General features: G+C 45.8%; 1 protein-coding gene and 2 long non-coding RNA genes across 3 annotated transcripts; 2 read left to right on the top strand and 1 right to left on the bottom strand.

Moving 5' to 3' along the window:
* Window positions 1-1,712: 1,712 nt before the first annotated feature.
* Window positions 1,713-6,955, top strand: LOC111849707 (uncharacterized). The gene is made up of 2 exons (XR_002839615.2): window positions 1,713-1,910; window positions 4,518-6,955. It is a non-coding gene; the product is annotated as an uncharacterized lncRNA (long non-coding RNA).
* On the bottom strand, window positions 4,587-12,109 carry LOC111849708 (uncharacterized). The gene is made up of 3 exons (XR_002839616.2): window positions 11,964-12,109; window positions 5,444-5,531; window positions 4,587-4,715 (listed from the first exon to the last, which is right to left on the bottom strand). It is a non-coding gene; the product is annotated as an uncharacterized lncRNA (long non-coding RNA).
* oaz2a (ornithine decarboxylase antizyme 2a) lies at window positions 10,879-19,756 on the top strand. Its single transcript, XM_023822824.2, is given in 7 exon segments — window positions 10,879-11,065; window positions 11,068-11,090; window positions 15,574-15,640; window positions 15,642-15,722; window positions 17,192-17,364; window positions 17,538-17,623; window positions 17,936-19,756. Coding segments are annotated over 7 exon segments (651 nt in total). The 5' UTR covers window positions 10,879-10,981; the 3' UTR covers window positions 18,073-19,756.
* The last annotated feature ends 2,464 nt before the right edge of the window (window positions 19,757-22,220 follow it).

Here is a 22,220-nt window from a genome sequence, read left to right as displayed (position 1 = left end):
GCTGGTCTGATAGTCCATGACCATGTACTCCCATAACGTTTACCAGATGCTAACCTGGTAAGATGCTTGTATGCTGAATGACCTTCATCCTCTGTTATCCTGAGAGCTTCATTCAGGCATCGTGTACGGAAGATGTTCTGTGTTCTGTAGTGCTGGGGCTTTGTTGCTGAAAGAAGAAAAATATTAATGTTTGCCTTTTCTCTACAATGTGACCCCCTCTGAACATACAGACTCTCTGGATGTATTAGGCAGTTGTTGTTATTGTTAATAACATTAGTCCATGCATCCATCCACTGTCTGCATCCATTTGTCCTATTCATGGTTGCGGAGGTCGGGAGTCTATTCTGAAGGCTACAGGCGCAACACAGGGAACAACCCAGGATGAGGCGCCAACCCATCGCAGGGCACACACACACACACACACACACACACACACCATTTGCACACACATGCCAATCTACGGGAAATTTGGTAACTCCAATTAACTTCAGCATGTTTTTGGATGGTGTAGGGAAACCCAGAGGAAACCCCATGATGACACGTGCAAACATCAATGGCATTAGCATTAGTAGCAATTTTGTAATACTGTGAATTTGCAAATAGCAAGAATGAGTAAATGTATCAGCAACAGGTGGCTAATGAACTGTACCAGAGGACTGAGAATGTCAGCAGATGGCGCTATTGTATACTGACGAGACCTTATAACAGCTACATGTGATATCCACCAATCAACCATAACATACAAACCACTGACTGGTGAAGTGAATAACATTGATTATCTCATTACAATGGCACCGGTCAGGCAAGTGAACTGTCAGTTCTTGAAGTTGTTGTGTTAGAAGCAGGAAAAATGTGTAAGAGTATGGATCTGAGTGACTTTGATAAGGACCAAATTGTGATGGGTAGAAGACTGAGTCACAGCATCTCCAAAACAGCAGGTCTTGTGGGGCGTTCCTGGTATACAGTGGTCAGTGCCTAGTAAATGGTCTGTGGAAGGCCAACTGGTGAACCGGGGACAGGGTCACGAGTACCCAAGGCTTACTGGTGCGTGTGGAGAGTGAAGGCTTGCCTGTCTGGTCCGATCTCTCAGAAAAACTACTATAGCACAAATTGCTGAGATAAAGGGACACTTCTGCCCGTTTACAGATAATGGGACACTCTCAGCACTCTGCAGATGATGGTGCACACATGGCAAGTGTGAGGGGGCTGCCTGCATCTACACTGCCCCACGCTTGGTCCACACGAAGCCATGCCCCCCCAGCTAATGGTCGCAAGTTCAGGACCAACAAAGGACCACCATGGAGGTCCTGTGAGTGATGCTCCTCCCCTTTTCTCTAAATGCCTTCTGCAAAGACCATAATCAGTCTGTAGCACTGTGTGAACGTGTCACCACATGCCTGCAAGCTACCAGGCTGGTCGGCTGAGCATGAGAGTCTGAGACTCACAAGGTCAATCAAACTCATCTCAACCCCTGGGGTACATAAGACAATAATGACAAAAATGTACATGTTACCGAATCTTTTGCAAAAATGCTTCATGGTATCCTACTGCTTTGGACTGCACAAAAACAAGCACCCTGACTGGACTACAGCTCACAGTTGCCATATAAATAGTCCAGCTCTGGCCAAACACAAGTGCAAAACGAGGTTAGCGGTGGCTTGTGAAAAGAGGCGAGGCGGCGCTGTTATTGCAGACGGAGCAGAAACAAGGGTGTGAAGCGTGGGAGGAGAGAACAAGCCTCACATGTCCAAGCCGCAGGAATTCCTGACTATTTTTAAGTGTGAGCGAGCCGCACTCACAACACGACGTTTAAATAGCTCAGCTTTTCTTCGAGGCTTCGGTAGCTGGGCGTTGACTCTGTTTACGTCGCAATCTGAGGCAAAGAAAACAACAAACAACAGCTTCCCAAGGTCAGTTTTCTCCGCGGGTCAGTTTGTGCGGGAATTAAAATCAGCACAGCAAACACAAATATACACAAATGTTATCAAAGAGAAGGAAACTACGTGTGGACTGCACTGATTTGTGATCCGAGAGGCGTGTGTTTGTGTCTGTTGCAGAAAGTGTGAGGAAACCAAGGGAGTCAGGGAGCAAGGCTGATAGTCACGTACTCTGTCCTTCATTCCATAACATTGGTTGTCCTGTACCCCCCCCTCCCCCCCCCAAGACCTCCCGGGGCTTCTAACATACATCCTTCCCACCCCCGGCTCCTCCCACCTTGGCTCTTAGAGAGAAGCAAACTCTCGAGTTGCACGTATTCAGCCCCAAACACTTGAGTTTCACCAAATCCACACGTATCGCCCTTCAGCAGATCTCAAGTCCATTGTATGAATATTGTGCTATTCAGTCTTCTGACCTATATCGCTGTAAACAGCTCACCATTACATACCTGGAGCTGTTAGCCTCTGAGAGGTGCTCTTTATACATGCAGCGCTTAAGACTGGAAAACCCTCCCTTACGTCAATATACTCTCAGAAAGTATGCTAAGTTTGCTAAGCTACTGGGTGACCCTTCGTCTGGATGACCTTCTTCTGTGGTGGTAAACAGAACCTAATTAGCTCTGTGTTTACAGTGCGTTTACGCCTTGGCACGCAGTTGCTGTTGCCACAAATTTACAGCTGATTGGGAACCGTGCCCTTCGTCCCAGGCATTTCTTAACTCTCTGCATTTTCCATTTCTCATATTACTTTATCATCTCTGTTTACAAACAACTGATCAAATGTCTTGAAGCATAATTTGTCCTCTCCTGTGTGTCCAGTGCATGCAACTGTATAATAAAGTATACAGTGTAATACTCAAATTCCCCTTCATTTTCGCTGGAAATAAATTACTCTCCTGCTATTATAATTTTTTCCTTCCCTCAAACTACTCTTCTGCAACCATTACTCTTCACTGAGTGAGACACAGTGTCCTGTTGCTGCTTAAAGCAGAGTTCCACTAAACTAGATTTGGCAAATGTCCTCACAGAAATTACCAAATTGCACATGATAACCTGTTACCATAGGGATGCATTATTTTATAGATTATGATGCTACTGAGAAGAGAACAACATGTTGGACATACAACAATCGCAGAAAGTCTTGGGATGCTTAATTCAGTAAAAAAAAATGTAAGAATTTACATTTGGTTTTATAACAAAAATCATTACTTTATTGATTTGTTTAACAAAAATATATATATACCACATTTGAAACAACCAGTAATTTTAAGTAAAATGTTCATTCTAAGTACTAATAAATTGAAACCCAAATTATAGTTCTAAAAGAGCTAAAAAGTTCATTGGTAAGCAGTCTGATTGGGTGCTTTTAATTAGTAACTCCTTTGCAATAACATAAAACACCAAACATTTGTGTTTAGTGTGATTTGGAAGCCAGTGACTGCACCTGTAATTAGCAGAAAAATGGCAAGAACAGAATTTTTTTTTTTTTTAAATAATAATAATTATGAAAATGTCTGTGTGGAAGATATGTTAAACACTGCTTGTCAATGAACTTTTGCTATGAAACCAATAAATTTGCTACATTTTTACGGAATAAAGCAACCGTCCCAGAGTTTCCCAGATAGCCACTGTCACAAAAGCACATAGGTTAGGGCCAGCTGGGGCAGAACATTGCATTTTTTAAAATACCTAGGGCACATTCATTAAGCAGCTGCACTCAGAACAAAGGGTCTGGTAATTGTACCCTTAGCTGTAGGTAATTGTACCTTTTAAGGAAAGAATTTACAACATACAATTACAAGGGTACAGCCCCAGTGCCAAGCAAAGGTATAATTTTTACCCTTTTTCTGAGAGTGTGGCCCATGTGACCTTCCACTGGGTCTCTCATTGGTTCCTTTCTGCTGTACTCAGGACCTAACAGCCAGACCACGATTGCTGATCTGGCATGCATACAAGCCTTCACATAGGTGAAGAGTTGACCCTTCAGTGGTGGCAGACCTCATACCTCAGAAACTACAATGGAAATATTTTCCCTACAAGTATTAGCCTGTCACTGTATTTTGGTTCACTGCTCGCAGTGGCTTCCTGCTTGGGTGTTTCTGTTTGGCCTCGAAGCAGGACACACAGCAGGTCAGGCTCAAGCTCTGCATATAATGTGTGGACACTCACAAAAATAACAAAAGCTAGAAAAGCAATCCACAGTGCCAGAAAAATCCATTTAAGAAGTTCCCACGATCCCATCTAACAGGGCCTCTTAGGCTTTCCGATTTTGGCCATTTAGATTAAAATGTGTATCTGTTAAGCAAAAGAGCAGAAATCCAACCATCTTCAACACATATGAGCATATTATTTATTTAGCAAATATTTATCTATGAAGTACTGACTGAAGCAATATCAGTTAGTACTTTGCTCTGGAAACTTCTTAATTAATGTTCCCCACTGTACCAGGAGAACCATAAGTGGTTTCAAGTGAGTTTACTGGATTTCCATTTCTGAGGGGCCTGCAGAGTAATGTTGACATGTCAAGATATCAGCCTGTCAGTGATGATGGCCAGTGTTTGGTGACTCTCTCCTACTGCAGCCGATCACTGGGCCCAGTGAGAGGAAGAACCTGGGACATCGTGTACAGAACAGAGATCACAGGGGGATCAGACAATAGCGTCTTTTTATTTTTCTTCGGTACATGATGGTGATCCCCCTCCCAAGTCCCCTGTGTTTGATGCCACACCTGTTCAGTGACTGTCATGGTTCTGTTGCCATGGACACAGCAACATCGGACCTGCGGGGACAAAAGTGGATGAAGATCACAATAGGTGTCCTGTGGATGAATGCATTTTAATAGATTAGTGTTCTGCACCAGCTCGGGTCCCTGGGACGATAATGCAGACAGGTCCATTATATGCTACTCATCCACCATGAGCAGTTAGCCTGATGCTAATAGGCATGATCCACCATTGTACGCCTTAGCATTGCACGTGACATCAGGACATAAGAAAATGGAAGAATTAAAACATTTTCATCGTTAAAAGTCACTGGTGATGATCCAGCCCCCCCACCAACCCTGATCAGGATAAGCAGTTAGGAAACAGGTGAATAGAAAGAATTATGCAATTAAAGTCTGTACAAAATCTTATGCTAAGAGTCAGAGATAAACATTGACTTTTTTTGTGGACGTTAATAATGACAAAAACAGGGAAAGTATATGATGTTTTGGGTGCTGGCATTGTGCAGTTGGAGGGTAGAGGGAGACTGGAGTGTGACTTGTGAATCGTGAGCAGGAAGCAGGCTGTCCTCTTTCATAAGGGGGCAGGTTTTGTGTCCCACCTTCAACGTTTATGCTACACGAATCCTCCTAGGCCGTCCATCCCCCCGTTAAGCGCTACATTGTTCTCCAGATTTCCACGTTGGGTATCCGACACACCATCCTCTCTCTGTGCGTGGGACCCGTGACCACAGAGCCACCCCCCCCCCCCCCCTGGGCCAATTCCCATGACCCCATGCACTTACCCCTTGCCCTCTGCTGGCTGCGGAGGCCACACCCCTCTGCCAGAAGCAGGATGTTATCAAAGGTCTCGTCCCTGTTCCTGAGAAGGATCTAAGTTTGGACAAACAAACAAACGTCACAAATAGGCCAAGGGGCTTTTAAGTTGACCTTTGTTATTTTTAGAGAAGGATTTGACGCAGGGTCATTGTGTTAACTCTTCTCCTCTATGGTACACAGACAAGGAGGACAGGTTCCACAAAAAACCCTTTGGATGCAAATTCATCAGATCACACCAAGTTGAGTGCCTGTGACATCGGTGTCTCCTCCCTGGCTCCTAACGCTACCATGAAGTATGAAAGCTATCGCTCAGATGAAGCCGTCAATCTCGCATCCCCTGGCATCTTGCCATTAATTCACGCCTTTCCCTCTGCAGGGTAGGTTGGCACTGTCAACAAACAAAACAGCTTATAGTATAAAACATCCATTTATTCAAAAGACACATAGCCTTTGTGAGGAGAGGAAATGACTAACCTTTCATTCTGACAAAGAAAATCCCTATAATCAAATTACACTGAGGCCTACTTTTAAACTTCACAAACAGTATGACTGGCCTTACATGTCCGTAACAATAACCTGTTTTTGACGGCTAATACACACAAGTAGATCGCTGATAATGAAGCTAATTGCTGTTGTTTGTAGAGCAGTTTGGATGTGGAAATAGGCCTCACTGCCAGCATTTCACATTCCAGACTGTACGCTGTTTACATTGCTTTCAGCAGTAGTCATGTGACCTGCTTCTACTCCTCCAGAAGGAATATTATGGGCCAAATGTAAAACAAACTAGACCTTAACTTTCTATAAACAGATTTCGCTACCACTGACCCAGGACACGATGGGAGTTTTGGATAGGCATGCCTGCTATGAAAATAAGATATAAATAAAAAATTCAAATTTCAAGGAAGTAGCAAACTAATGTGAGACTCATGCTATTTTGATGAACATGTTAATCTCACTGTTCTATATAAAGTTAGCAGTAAAGCGTAACTCATTAATTTTACAAGTGCTGCAGAGAGTAACCTGAGACCCTTTGGGTTCCATTTCTTTGTAAAGGTTCAAGAACACTGGGCTTGATGGAAAATTTTCTCAAGTTCTGGACCGGTTTGCCGGGGTTCTGAGGTTTGAACATGGTTCTATAGACATAAGCTCCTGCCTGATCTGCTTTCTCAGTCTCACAGACAAACCCAGCAGAAAGTGGAGCTTGCTGAGTTTTCGAGAGACACCCCTACAGCTTTGTGGAATTTGGAAGGATGTGGGTATTTTGAGGGAGGGGGCAAGATCAGCTGACAAGCCTGAGTAATCAACAGTATGAGGTAAATTTATTCTGTAAGTTGTAGTGACTGGGAGCAATGGGCCATCTGAAGCTGATTTTGGCCATTGAGACAGAGAGACATAGAGCAAAATGTGTGTTTGTAGTTGAATCATTTTGCATATCCGTTTGTACCATTTAATAAACACTGTTGCTTGGATGTTCACAATGCTGTTGAAAATCACGTAGAGTGATGAACTAAATTTGGGATCCCCCCCCCCCCCCACTTGGTTCTAGGTCCAAACAGTTAGAAAAAGGACCCTTGTAACTTTGAGACATACTTCATACCTAAGCATTGTTGCAGGCCAAGTACAGCCCTTCATGGTAACAGTGTTCCCCAATGGCAGTGGCCTCTTTCAGCAGGATAATGTGCCCTGACACACTGGAAAAATTGTGCAGGAATGGTTTGAGGAACATGAAAAAGAGGTCAAGGTGTCGACCTGGCTTCCAAATTCCCCAGATCTCAATCCAATCGAGCATCTGTGGGATGTGCTGGATAAACGTGTGCGATCCATGGAGGCCTCATCTTGCAACTTACAGAGGATCTGCTGCTAACGTCTGAGGGCCAGAACCCATAGGACACCTTCAGAGGTCCCGTGGAGTCCAGGCCTCGACGGGTCAGAGCTGTTTTGGTGGCACAAGTGGGGCCTACACAATATTAGACTGATTAGTGCAGATTCCTTCTGCGTGCCTCGTTCTTGGAGAACACTGCCTTCTTTTCTTAGTGGTGCTTATTATTGATTCTAAATAGATTAACAAATAAATATCAAATAATAATAATAGACACATGGGTTGAAGCTTTGCACTTGACACCCCTAGCATGCTTGTTTAAGTTCAAGAAAGGCCCCTGCAATTGTAAGCTTAACCAAAATTTAACCAAAATGTATCATTTACCTTGAATTTGTAAAGGCATACCAAGGCATAAGGCAACACAACAATGACATATATTTATAACAATAATAACCCTTATTATTTGTATTGTCATACACACATGCTCCTAGGGTTTGTATCAAAAAGCAGGATTTCTTGTGTTCCTGGATAACTTGTTGGATTGAAGGTAATCTGGTCTAAATGTAAGTGAACAAAGATATGGTCCATTTAAGCTGGGGTGCCTTAAATCGGACAATCGACACTCCTAAGCAAGAAATCCTGCTTTGTGATACAGGCCCCTGGGATTTCCCTTTTTGACTGGGAGTGTCGGTGCTGTGCCGCAGAGGTGATGACATCCTGGGGCCCCGTGCCCTGGAAACGCATAACAACATGCTATGTAAACAACACCAGCTGCTGGTATTAACTGGGCAATGCAAGCAGAATCCCTATGAATTCACTCCTTAAAGAACTACATCACTGCAGATGCTCAGTGAATTAGTTTGCTGAATGATTCAGTGTCTTGGCATGTGTTAATACAAGAGGATTCTTCCATTAAACCCTGGCAGGCTTCGGAGACTAACTTAAGAAGATGCTTTTACTGACGCCTGACGTGCTGGAGAAACCGCTGGTGACATAACTGTCCTGAGCTGCCCCGGTGAGGCCTGGCAGATGGAAATCCACTTGGGGGGGGTGGAGTTCACTCATCAGGCACAGGGTCGATGTGTATCAACGCTGCCCACGAGGATGGTGGCTGTACTAAGGAGGAGATTTGCGTGGGACCCACACACAGACACATAGACACACACACACACACACACAGTTTGCATTCATATCTTTGTGGGGACCATGCATTTGTTTCTATGGGCATAATCCTAATCCCAACAAGAACAACCTTAATCCCTACCCAGCCCTATGATTGTCATAAAACTAAGCTTCCAAATGTCCCCACAATGTGATGAAAACCTGTTAATTTTACATTGTAGGATCCATTTTTTGGTCCCCACAATGTAATATATGAATATAACCCCCCCCCCCCCCACACACACACACACACACTACATAAAATAAAAAGGCTGATTGTTGTTGCATCAATGGTCAATGGAATAGAACAAGTAGCATAAAAGACAACTAAAGGACAAAAGGGATTGTTTATCTTAAGCTCGGAGCCTCGGACACAACAGCACCAGCCGTTTCCTGCCATGTGACTACGAGTAACTGGACAAAGAGCCTATCATCCCCCAGTGGATTAACATAAACAGTGGTGGGAGTTATCCTGTAATTTTAGATTTTCATGTAATTTAGCACAGCATGTTTAAGCTTTATCAAATGCTTAGGCCCCGAGGATGTTGGCTTCCCCAGACATTCACTGGGAAGCCATTATTATCAGCCTCCACCTCTGTTTACATTCATTCACCTCCATTGAATCAATCCAAATGCTGGGAGCGTAATCAGTCGCCACAAGTGAAATGAGCTTTTGTACTCCTAAATCAGTCCAAACACGCAATGCAAGGTTCAGTGTGAACTTTCAGTGAGTGTTTGCTTTTGTGCACACGAGCTTCAGTGTCACTCTGCTGCAGAAACTGCATTCTTATCAAGATAAATTCATCCTCAGGCTGTTTCTTGTAATTACCTCAGAGCGTAAATATACATTTCCCGGACGTGAAAGTGAGCCAGAAAGGAAGCGATACAATAGACCCCTTAATTAGATCAAGGAGACTATCCAGAGAATGATATGTGATGGGCAAGACTCTGACAAGCTAGTGCAAATTCCTACACTTGGACAGTCAAAACAGGAATGTTTCGTGGAAAATATACTTTTAGCAGATCTGGGTGTGAATTATCCTGGAGATCTGGCAGCCGAGCTGGGAATCTCACCTAAATTAACCTCGGACCCTTTAGGAAACTGAGGAGAGCTGAAAGCAAAATAACTGATGTTAAACTTGATGTTGAACCATAGTGAACCAAAAGAATGGGTCAAAAGATGTCAAAAGGTCAAATGTTTAGGGGCTATTCCACCCCAAAACAGCAAAATCACAAAATGATGTCCTGCATATACCAAGATAACTGGCTTACACAGACCATGAATGAAGAACAAGAAGTTGTGACCTGGAGTCACTCCTGTCATGTGCTGATTTATACCAGAATTGTACTGAGTAAAATGTACATGCTGCACAAATCTCAGGGTTAATTCCTGCTGAACATAAACCTGAATCAGCATGGAGCTGGTGGGGGGGGGGGGGTGGTGACTGTCCGGGGGGTGTCCTTTCAATACCACCAATCACCACGACACTTGCACTGTTAGCAAAGAGCCTCTGATTGCCCACCACTCCTGGAGGAGGTCCCCTGACCCCCAGCTCTCAGTCTTTTGTGTTGCATCTAGCACTGTTTAATATTTCATGCTGCAGGATGGATCATGTCTCTGGATGGGTTCTTGGTGTCCCCTTACTAACAGAACTGGGCCAGAAAATAACATGACCCACTCTCCCCCAGGGAAGTACTGCAGAAGCTGATCCCGGTGTCTCACAGCTCGGCACATTTGAACCCAACTCATGACTACAGGTCTGCTCTTGTGCATGAAAATTTCCAACAGAGGTGCCAGATTTGGTAATACATGATGGGCAGAGATTCCGATTTAATCATTTTGTGCTGTATTCTAGACCTCACAAAATGACCAGCACACCTAAAAGTCTAAGCTTAAGACCCCACCTGCCTTTGGATTCATCAGGTGTTTATAATCAGGATCTGAGAAGTACAAGCGGAAGTTTACTGTCGTTCTCTGCTTTGTGTGCAATTCATGACTCTGAACTATAATTATTTAGTGCAACCAAAATAATGAAAATACTGTATCCCAATGACATTTAATTGGATAAATCTTGCGTTTGAAAAATAATCCTACAGCAATAAAAAGTTATTTAATCAGTTTTAAGTGCTGATCAAAGGAACTGAACAAGAAATAATTACGGGGTATACGTGACACCAAGACACCATGACGGTATTTTCCATAAGCACGGATTATACATAATCGGTAAGGGGGTACAGAGAAGGGAAAAACTTAGCAGACAGGTTAGATTTGAAATTTGAAATTATTCATGCAACCTTTATAAGAACTATGTCTTATAACTCAACCACACACCTTCTTCTTTGGTTGGGGGGGGGGGGCATTCTGCGCCGCGTTTCCTGGTTGTTATTACCCATAATGCCACCGGGCGCTGTATTTAAATGAGCGTCCCCGGGGCGCTCGGCGACACAAGGCGCTGTTTATGTCGCAACCCGGCGCACATATCCAGCCGCCCGTAGCTTCTCCCCAGACCTGCACGTCTAACGGATGCTTAACTTTTCCGTGGAGCTCTTATTAAACAGTTATTCCTTCGGCTCCCAAAAAGGATACATACTTGTCAGCTCCCCGAGGTGATCATGTTTGACACCGAAGAAAGGTAGGCATTATTATAATAATTGTTATTATTGTGAATATTATTTTTATTAGTAGTAGTAGTAGTAGTTGTAGCAGTGGTAGCAGTTATAGTTGTTGTTGAATTATTATTATTATTTGCAGATCTTAGCTACTGTACCGCTGCGAGCTTATCGCTGCAGGGCGACGCTCGGATAAACAGGCGTGTGTTTTGGAAGTTGTCGCCGCCGTGTTGCAGTTCCTCTCCGGCACCTTGCATGTGACGGACGGCTGGCATTCCGAATAGCAGAAGTTTCCAGAATGATCTGGGGGACGCGCCTAAGTTGGAAACATCACCCCGTCCAAACGGGACATGGTTCTGCAGCGATCTCGGTGATGATGATGGTGGTGGTGGGGAGGGGTGGGGGATGGGGGCGCTTTAAGTCCGGATGGGCTCAGAATTATCTAGAATTCCCGGCTCCGGCGACGATGTAATCGGCCTGCGGGATTTGTTCTGAAAAACACATCGTTCTGCTGTCTAGCTGTATAGTGATTACTGATCAAACCAATCACCTATATTTTGCATGTGTGTACAATCTGTATCCGGGAAACAGTGCTGCTGCAATAGTATAAATGCCACAATGAAGGACCTGGAGTGATATTTGACTGTATTCACTTAGTATTGCACGCTCTTAACTGGCGGTGTGTTATTAAATTGCTTATTTTGCAGTATATTAGGTTGTCATATAAAACGCTTGGTCTACGACAAAGGGCCAATGCATGAAATGCCAAAGGTATACAGTGCTTAGTCCATGACAAACCCACTGGGGCATCTTCCCCCCCACCAACGGTGAACGCCGCTGCCCCTCAGCCAGATCCCTGGAGCCACGCCGAAATAGCCACTCAAAAGATCACTCACGGTGCCGTGGCCGATGTTAACCTTGTTCCGTACGGGGACAGCGCTGCGGATTTGTTTCGCATTTAATCGGCTTTGCAGCAGAACGCTTCCCGGATGGTGACCTGCTCTCCCCTGGCAGCTTCTGCCTGAGGGGCGATCGGGGGGCGGGAGGGGTTGCTGCAGTCCTCAGTCTGCCTGTGCCGGCAGCGGCGAGGTGCTTTTCATATTCCAGCAAAATGCAAATACGCATTGCCACTGTAGTATTGTTAATGCGCAGAATGTGTCTTTTAGATATATATCAAAGGGAAATTAGTTTTTAGGTTAGTAATAAGTAAATAAATAATAAACAGAAGCTCAGTTGTCCCAGACTAGACGGTCATGATATACGGCTGTCATGAATCATGGCGGCACCAAAAGCATGTTACACACCAGTTTTTTAGGGTCTGGTTTGACGGCATTATTTTCATTGTCAGCTGGGGTGCTTACAATAGCATAGTTTTTTTTCTGTACATGAAGTGCTTTTAGTTAGTAAATGTGCCCTGTCGCAAAATAACGATAATAGGGTGCTCTGTTAATGTTTGTCTGGACAAAAAAAAATCACCCTACTTTGAGCAGCAGTCTGCCACAGTAGAATAGATCAGAGCTCACATAGAGCAAATAGGTTGTGCTGATACTGAAAATGTTGCTAAGCACATTGGATGGTGCAGGTTGTAGATGAAAACAAAATCACCACACTAGTTGCGTGAATGAGTCAGGTTGTGCAATAACATCTTGGAGCCACTGAGCCAGCGGAAGATGTGGTACCTGCCGTGGTGAGACAGGGGTCCCGGCAGGTCCTGGGCCTCCTCGGGGTCCCTCACTGCCTGGTCCCGGCGGTGAAATTGGCCGATCGAAGACTGGGGGCCTGACACTCTTTAGTGGCTACTCCTGTTAAGTTTCAGATGTGAAAAGGTATCTGGGGGCATGAACCCAACCAGGTTTTTATCCTGAATTAAATCATTAAAATGTCCAGCTTTATAGCGGGGTGTAAGATGGACATATGCTGTGCTTATTGTGCTTTGTGTTCGTGATGCTGGTTTCAGGATACTTATTATCAAATGTACACTGTATGATGAAATACCTACTTACATACTTTGTGCCAGTCATGCCAGATTCATGAGACAGATAATAAAGGGCAATAAGTACAGTTGCCTGTGGATAAATAGCAGAAAATAAAACCACCAGACAGACAAACCAAGGCAACAACCTGATGGGGTCATAACTCCCCCGACCATTAATGGTGAAAGTGTCCTGCTGAATGTTTAATTCTGGAAACAAACGGTAAGACCTATCAGATGCGACTAGGTGATCAGCTTTGCTTTCAGGTTAATCTTGTTCCATTGTTCTGCCTCCTCCCTTTGACTAATAACTAGTTAATCCAGTAAATTGCATGCTGCAATTCTGCAGGTTCCAACATGCATTGCGACTTGGCCTGGCTTTGATCACCTTGCCAAAATCCGCTGGCTCTGCTCTCACCCCAGGGCTCTTGGGCTGAGATGGTGTGACGTACTTAAAACACGTCCGGTGTCTTGTTTTGGAAGCTGGACACCGGCCACGCTTGCTTTCTCCCTGACCTAAACAAGGACTCATAGCCAAGAAATCCATTACGTTAAAGACAATTAAGCCAACCTGCTTTGGCGAATGCTTTATGGTCTAAACTGGGAGCCAAAATCAACTGTAGGGCTATTAGAATGGATGGAGTGGTGAGATTTTCCATGTGTTGTCTGTGAGCTCATGGTAAGACACACACAGAGCAGAGTGCCTGACTTTCCCTCCAAAGCAAGTCTCTCTGGCAACAGTGGTATGTGCTTTTGAAAGGCATCTTAATGATGGGTCGAAGAGCGCAAGAGATTACTGTGTTGTCCTGGACCATGTGTGTGCAGTTGAGGGCATTCAGAATTTGTGAGGGGGGTGGAAACATGGGGGGATCGGACGCTCGAGGCCGATCGGGTTCAGGTTCAAGGCAAGCTGACATTTCCTTTATCCCCAGTGACACCCCTCCCCTTGTCAGGCAGGCATTCGGGAAAGATGGCAAATGCAATGCAAGGTCTTTTCGAATTTGAGAAGGACGAAACCCTGCAGAAAACGAGACAGAATGAAGGAGGAACCTTGCGTGGGGATATGCGGCTGATGGTAGTGCTAAAATAGTTTAGTGGTAGTGATGTGGTTGAATAGTGCTGTCGCTTTAAGCCCACTGCACCTGCTTGGGTTTCTGCATGCAAACAGGAAGCAGTGCTTCGCTCTAATCATCCACAAATACGGTGGACAGCGGCAGCAATGAATGCAGATTATGGTGTTTGTCTCTGATCTGTACGGAAAAAAGAAACGGGATTTGCTTACGCAATATTCGCTGATATGGCTCTGCTAGCTAAAGACGTACTGGTAGCCATGGTAACAGCCCATTAACCCCGCCCAGAGATTTGTGTATGGATTTTAATTTCTCTCTACTGAATGGCATTGATTAGGCTTCTGTGGTAGGGCAGATACTGTATAAGCTAGACGAAACTGTACACTGCGTAAGTTCTGCCACGTTCTATTGATGGACAGATGTTTTTGTGATAGTAAAAGACATATAAACAATTTACAATAGGGGTGGGGTTATTTTATTTACAGAGTGCACAAGACAGCTACTGGCTTATTGCATAAATCATGCATAACCAGTTTGAGCCACGCCGTGGGAGAATTGGGAATGGATAAACTATCAGGAAAACCGAAAGCAAGCCTTCGGGCGAGGGGGTGGGGAGGGGGGAGCTGATCACGACGGACACGTAAAGGTCAGCCTGCCAGGTGCCGAAACCTGAGATGCAGACTCGTGTCTTCCTGTCCCTGAGTGCCAGGCTCTATTTGGGGACTGGTGTGCAGGTCATGTGCTTGTTTGTGTTTGTGCTTCACGTTCCCGGGCTCCAGCTAAATGACCTTTTAGGCCAAGCCGGTTGCCCATTTCTGTACCCAGGCCCTGATCTAAGCTGACCTTTCTCTCTGGGCGTGGGTCCTGTTTAAAAACAGCACACCGGTTAATTGGCTCCTTTGCACTCTGTCTGCCGATTCCTGTTGCAGCGGGGGGGGCGGCCGTGTGGCTAGTTGGACTTTGTTTTCCAAGTCTGACAATGGATGGAAGGGTTAACACTTTCCATCTGCTGGCGTGACTGTGACCCGGACCGTGAGCTTTAGCCGTGAACACGGCGTGAGTGGGTGACATTTCCCTTATGCCGCTTGAGTGGCCATGACTACCACCATGCTCATCTCATGTGCAACGCCACCGCCTTTGACATCAGATTTACAATGTCTGTACGCAATCCGGCATGGAATCGTTGAGGTAGGATGAGGGCAAAGACTGCTGCCGATAGCTGGAGTTACAACTGCAGATCGTCCTCCAAAGAGCAACCTCAATTGCCAGCTATGAAATGTGGCTTTGTCTCATAGTCCCTATATGCTGGGGGACCTTGAGCAGTGGATGTAGCCTTAAAATAGGTTCAACCACCCAGAACTAGCTCTGCTGCTCTGCTTCGATTTCATGATAAGATATTAGCACAATAAGTTGAGGAGGTGAGCCTCACCCATCCTTTGTCTACTCCTCTTTTCCACTCTACAGCTCCTCGTTGCCTGGTTCCCGGTCCCCTTGCTCCATGAACCAGGCCCCAGGGCCTCTGTGGTGCTCCTGATGTCCCTCACCCACTATCGAAGATCCCGGGTGGGCGAGGGACAGGCAGGGATCATCCTCCCAGTGTTCTTTTGCACAAGGTGAGAAGCCCCGCCTCCATGTGTGTGTCCCACCCTCCTTACCTGTCAATCACATACAGCCCCGCCTCTCCACCCCACTTGTGCTGTCCGGCCCTGCAATTCCTGCTGGAATACCATGCTCCGGATCAGGGTGGATGTATGAAGCTGGTTTCCGTGATGTCTATTGATGTTGTCGGCAGAAAAATAAACCCACCCCTGCTTGCTGAAAATGCTGGGCGGAACTTTTGTGTAAGCACATTTGTGTAATGGAGAACTGCTGAATGCAAGCTGTGGAATTTTCCAGGAATTATAGAATTTAGACCAGGGAAGTAGTAAGGAATTCTAGGCCCCTGGACAAAGTGTCACCTTCAATCCCCTGGGTGTAGTTTGCTCCATTTGGAATATCCCCCCCAGTCCAGGACCTGGGTAACTATACTCCCACCCCCATAGCGACAGCATGATTTAGGCTCTACTGGGATATTTTACAAACTCTGGTCTATAGACAGACTTCAGCTCTGTCAGGCTGGATCACCTATGCCAGCTGACCCGCAGGTCTGGCACTCAGGACTGATTTAAGGACAGATAGGGGAACATCCTACAGATGGTGCAATCTGACACCTACAGCTGGATAAGGTCCCACTGTTCAGTAATGGAATGTTTGCCAGCCAGGACGGGACAGCCTCTTACGTCATGTAGACCCACGGGTCTTCTCATTGACATACCCAAGCTGAGCGATCGCTAACCAGGGCAGGCTGTTTTATTCATGAATGTTCTGAGGCATTGATTCTGTGTGGCTCAGATGTCCGTGCAGACGTTAGGAGCGTTAGGATCAGCCGGGCTGCTGATGCCACTGAAGTGAATGTCGGAACATTACACACAAGCCCTGTGATCACCAATAAACCATAGGCTGATGGATGTGGCGCGTCTGTACAGTCAGGCTGACGGTTAAGGCACCTTAAGGTGCTGCTCTGCTAGATTAGCTTCTGAGCGACACACCATTGGATATATTTTGCTTTCCAAGGACATCGTGAGCCATCACGTAATTTGCTCGTTGTGACGGGTGGAACTTAAGGTGATTGAATTACTATTGGTTCGTTCCAGCTGCCCCTCATTCTCAGGACTCTGTTTAGCTTGTCCACTAGTAACCCAGCTCCAAAAGGTCTGCGAGAACCAGCTGGGCAACTTGCGCATGGTGTTCTGCAAGAATTTTATTTTTGTTTTCCCAGAAATCTCCCCCAGGCCTGTTCCCCACTGGTAAATCCCCGTTTCAAGTGGCTGTTCGCCAGACCCCCCAGGCTTATTCTTAGATGCTCACCAAACTGGCAGACATCCCCCCGAGTATAAAATGACTGATCCAGATGGATAATTACAGTTAGTCTGGATTTAGGTACCTGGGCGTACTTCCGACTCGCTGAGTAATGCTTGGACTTCCCAGGTGCCTGCGGTCTGAACCAACCAACCCCTAACCCCACCCTCCCTCTGGGTTGCAGGACAACAGGTTGACAGTGACGCAGACCCTCAGCACCAACGGGGCGACTCCCTTGCTGCACTTTCAGTACCAGCTGAGTGAACGCCGGCAGTCCTGCTGGGAGACGTCACTCTCTCCGGACGGCCTCTTCCTGGAGATCCCTGGGGGGCCACTTCCCGAGGGCAGCAAGGAGGGGTATGCATGCCTGGGGGTGGGAGCTTATGTAGCCCTGGTGGACCTGTCTGTGTGCCCAGCTTTACGATTGGCCCTGGCTCTTGATGTGCTCTTTGCATAGCCTCTGTGTGGCGCTGTGTGGTCTTAGCACAGTGTCGTGTAAATCCAAACCCCTCTTCCTCTGCCCCCTCCAGGCTCACCAGTCTGCTGGAGTTTGCTGAGGAGAAGCTGAAAGTCCACTGCGTGTTCCTGTGCTTCAATAGGAACAGGGAGGATCGATGTAAGCGGGGCGGGGGTCTGTGAGCATGAGCTGCTACCATTTTACACTTTGGGGAAGTAAAAAATTAAACACTGTTTCTGTGTTGGTGGGAGGGGACACTTGGGCAAGAAGGAGCATGAAGCGGACATTGCTCCGATGGCGGATGTTCTGCAGAGGAGACAGACGTCCGTTTCATGCTCATTTTTATTCGACACCGAATGACCTCTATGCTATTCCTAGAGGTCACGTAGCAGTGTCGTGTAGCGGATGGAATTACTTTTGAGGATAGAAAAAAGGGCCGTACCCTGACACACCCGTGTCCGCTCCCTGCAGTGTTAATCACCAGAACCTTCCACTACATGGGCTTTGAGATGGTGAAGCCGGGTCATCCCCTGGTGGTCCACCGGCCGGACCTCCTCTTCATGGTTTACGCCATGGACCGTGGCGGAAGCAGCTCAGAAGAAGACTAGCCCTCCCCCCTGCTGGTGGCCCACAGCTACCCCACCCATACCCCAACCCTACTCCCCTGTCCCTTCCCTTCCCCCAACCCAGCAATATGTGTACTGGGGTGGCCCACAGTCAGCCGTATATATAAACTCTCCTGGAAGAGGGGGGGCATGGGCGGAGTCTAACATGAGTGGGCATGGACTTGATAGAGCTGTGGTCACCTGACTCTCAGGTCAATCTCAATCCCTGACTATGGGTCACTTGGTGCTATGACATTCTCCACCAAGCTGCACCAAATAATGTAAAGCTCTGATACCCTTCTTTTTGTATGTGACTATTACATTGGGTGCAATGACCCAGTCTTAAGCAAATCGCAGCATGTATAATGTAAAGTGAGGATATAAGGGAATTTTCACCTGATAGGTGAACATGGACTGTGTTTGTCATCGGTCCCCCAGATGTGTTCAGTAGTAGAGCACCAAGCTATATTACAACTTCATAACTCAATGTACTGATAAGCCCGGCTGTGTAATTTGGGGGAAATCCTTTGGGATCTGGCTGGCCTCTGTCACCCCAGCGGGTCCCATTAAAGGGTCACATTGGAGATGCGTAGGAACACAGGGGAGTGATCATCTCAGCCAGTCAGGTTCTCTTCACTTGATCATACTCCACCACCAAAGCCCTCCAATAAGCTTCATTATGACATCAGTGTTGAGCATTTCAGGTCCAGAAGCTACAAATCCAGATCAAGATTTTGTTTCTACCAACCAGTTGAGTCAAGTCACAGAATTGAGTTACTGTGACGTGACTCAACTGGTTGGTAGAAACAAAATCTTGGCCTGGATTTGTAGCTTCTGGACCTGAAATGCCCAACACTGGGCTTAAGTTTACTGAGGCTTGATTTAGTCAATGAACGGCGAGATGGTCCAAGGTGGGATAACACTGACGCCATGGAAGCAGCTGCATGCAAAGCAGGCAGCAGGTGAGATAGACTCACCTGTCTGGGTTGGAGCCCTCTCAACAGTACAAGCAGGGAATCCGGACATGAGCTACACGTGACCTGACCAATCACACGGTTCTTTGCATCTTGGTTCTCAACAGGCCAGACCTACCAAAGGGGGGGTCATATCCCCAGTGTTCCAAAGCTGGTTTATCCCTCTAGCCCACGTAAATGCACGCATGTACCCCTCCAGCTCTCGGTCACCCCCACCCACATATGGCACAAGCACTTTGGGTGAAAACAAGCAAGATAAAGGGCGAGATCTACCATTTGGCTTACTTGCTTAAACCCACCAGACAGAATTGCCAAAGAACCTGCACCGCCCCCCCACCATAACACCAGCACCTCAGACTGTGGATCCCGGCAATAACGGTCGGCCGAGCGAGGCCCCTGTCCTTAGTGCTGCCGCAGGGAGCTGAAGCTCTCACACATTCCTCACGACGTCCTGAGGCTCTGCTCTGCTGGTCTAGGGGGCTCCCTACACTCCGAATCACCACCATAAGCTCTCAGCATCACAGCTCCAATGACTGCAGACTCTGTTGTTTTGTTTCCCCCCCACAATCTCCTGTCATTTACAGTCGCTTGTTTTCTTAAGTTTCGGTAAAGTGGGAAATGCAGATTTGAATGTATATTAGCATAGAATCATATAATTTTGGATCTTCTGTATGTTACTTAAACCAAATAAATATGTTACTTGTTTCATGCTGTCACAGTCCGTAGGTACGTTTCTAAATTAGTTCTATAGCATGATCATTTCTACATGAGTCATTCAATAGTTATTCAACTTTTAACGACTACAACACAAGCACTTTTAGAAAGTCATATATGCACACATATATGAACACTTCTACACATAAAAAACATAAAAACGCTAAGTTATTGGTTAACGTTACGTGGACAGCTATTGCATTATGCTATTAAGGAGTCAAGAGCAGATTTTCAACATTTTCTGACCAGGTATCGCAAATGAAAGAGACCAGATTTTTGGGACTCTACTGCTAAAGCATGATCACCTAAGTGCCCTTGACTATTTTTCACATTACATGTACACAGTACATGTAAATTGTATTTACAATTTCATAAATTTATGATACGTTTCTGTTGATCTCTTGTAACTGCTCCACAGACCACTAGGCGGTGACAGATCCCAGGTTGAGTGTGAAACCAGCTGCTGAACCTGGCCTTGCCCTTCCTGCCCTTGCAGCAGTTTGCTCTGTTCTGTTTCCAATGTGTTCGATAGTCAGCTGACTACTAAGCTCCCAGTTTAATGAAAGCAAGTGTGCTGGTGAAGAAATAGAATCAGAATCTAGGCCTCCTGTAAACAGATTCCCCGTCATCCCTGACCACAGGCTCACAGTAACAGGAAACCCGTCTGCTGACCAACCGTCTGTGAGGAATTTCCTATGTCAGCAGCGAGTGGAGGTCCAGTGTGGTAGAAACCCCCTGCTGTGACAGTTGACCCCTCCTGGGGCAGAACACTGGGTGTTGAATACCTTAGCTCTCAGGGATTGAAAACAGCTAAGAAAAACCCCTGTAAATCGAACCAGCAGGTGTAATGATGACACTAATGAAACTACAGCAGTTCTTTCAGTAGTGCCGTCTCCTAATCCTTCAATGGACATGGATACCACAAGATTTACAGGTAGCTCTCTGACCCAAATCACTGGCACACTTACCTCTGGGTAATAAACAGGCAAATTTGCACGGAGATGCATGAATCTACCTTAATGCTAATAAGAAAGAAGTACAGAGGAGGCCCTCGTGGCCCTAAATGTTCCTTATGTCTTACAACTTAAAGCAGCAACTTTCCTGGGGGTTTCATCCATAAGCACAAGCACTACGTGTGTGAAATTGTTGATTTGGGTCAAGACTGAGCACCTCCATTTCCTTAAAGGAGACGGCTGAAATAAAATCTTGGTCTGGATTTTTAATTTCTGGACTAGAAATGTCAACCTCTGCCCAGGAAGCACAAGGCACCTGGGCAACTGGAAGGTACCTAGATGGGATGCCTGTACATTGCATGTTTGGTAAAGCAGAATGACATGTAGCTCAGAGTGCTCTCTGTTATTATCATCATCATCATCATCATCATCAATGCTACACTGAGTGGATTGGTCAGCTGTACAAGTGGGGATATGACAGCAGCCAATCACACGAGCTCTGCAAAGACTGGTGACCAATGCAAAGCTTCTGCTCACAATTGATCAGTCGAAAACAGGTAGGTGCCAAGAGCTGTCCAGGGTGAGGATGGCTGTCATGTGGGTGACAAAAAAAGGGGTTCAGGTACCCAGACCGGTCACAGACGGCCACCAGATGTGTGGCAAGGAATTAATGAACCGCCAATGTAGGTGGCACAATCACTATACTGTTGAGTCAACCAGAGGTGCAAGCACCTTCCTCCAGGGGGCGCTGAGGTAGCATATTTCTCGATGACTCAGTAAGGATTACATCTCTGTGTTCTCACCGATACTTCGGTTATTTTCATCACGTGTTAAACTGCCAACCAGTGGTACCTTCGTAAGCGGTTTACACACACACCTTCTTGGCATCAGTTTCTCTCACATATCCACTCAAACAGAGACGATATCAACTCAAAGAAATGCAGACAGATGGCCTGGCTGGGAATTCACCGTCAGGATGTTTGATTTATATTTAGCACACAGCGAGGCAAAACAGCCGGCCCTAGACATCACCAAAATCTAAGCAGCTGAGTTTTTGTTGACTACTTACCAACTTCATTTGTGCCACAATACCAACCTCTAGTGGCAAAAATATAGCACTTTTTTCTACTTTACAAATTCCGTTATAATGACGCAAGAAAATATATGCTAACCACTCATTTTCGTGCATGTTACAATCTCAGAAATGCTGGAAGTCTTTGCCCGAAGATGACACAGTAGTTAATGTATAAGTAATGCATAGCGATCTGAGCCGATTTTCCACTATGAGAAAGTGCAAAAGCAGAGAACAAAGATATACAACAAATTTTTGATCAAATCCACCTTTTCTAAATGAGTTCTGAACGACTACCATGCGTTATAGTTAACACAGAACCAACGCATATATCAAAGTAGAAATTTGGTCTAGGCAAACCCCAGTTTAGGTGGACCTAAATCCAAATATTGATAAATATCAATATCAATCATATTTTAAAATAGTCTGTTTAATCTC

Source organism: Paramormyrops kingsleyae, chromosome 13, assembly GCF_048594095.1.
Source record: "Paramormyrops kingsleyae isolate MSU_618 chromosome 13, PKINGS_0.4, whole genome shotgun sequence".
Taxonomy (NCBI): Eukaryota; Metazoa; Chordata; class Actinopteri; order Osteoglossiformes; family Mormyridae; genus Paramormyrops; species Paramormyrops kingsleyae.
The sequence above is the reverse complement of the archived record's forward strand: the minus strand, read 5'-3'. Positions and strand labels throughout refer to the sequence as shown.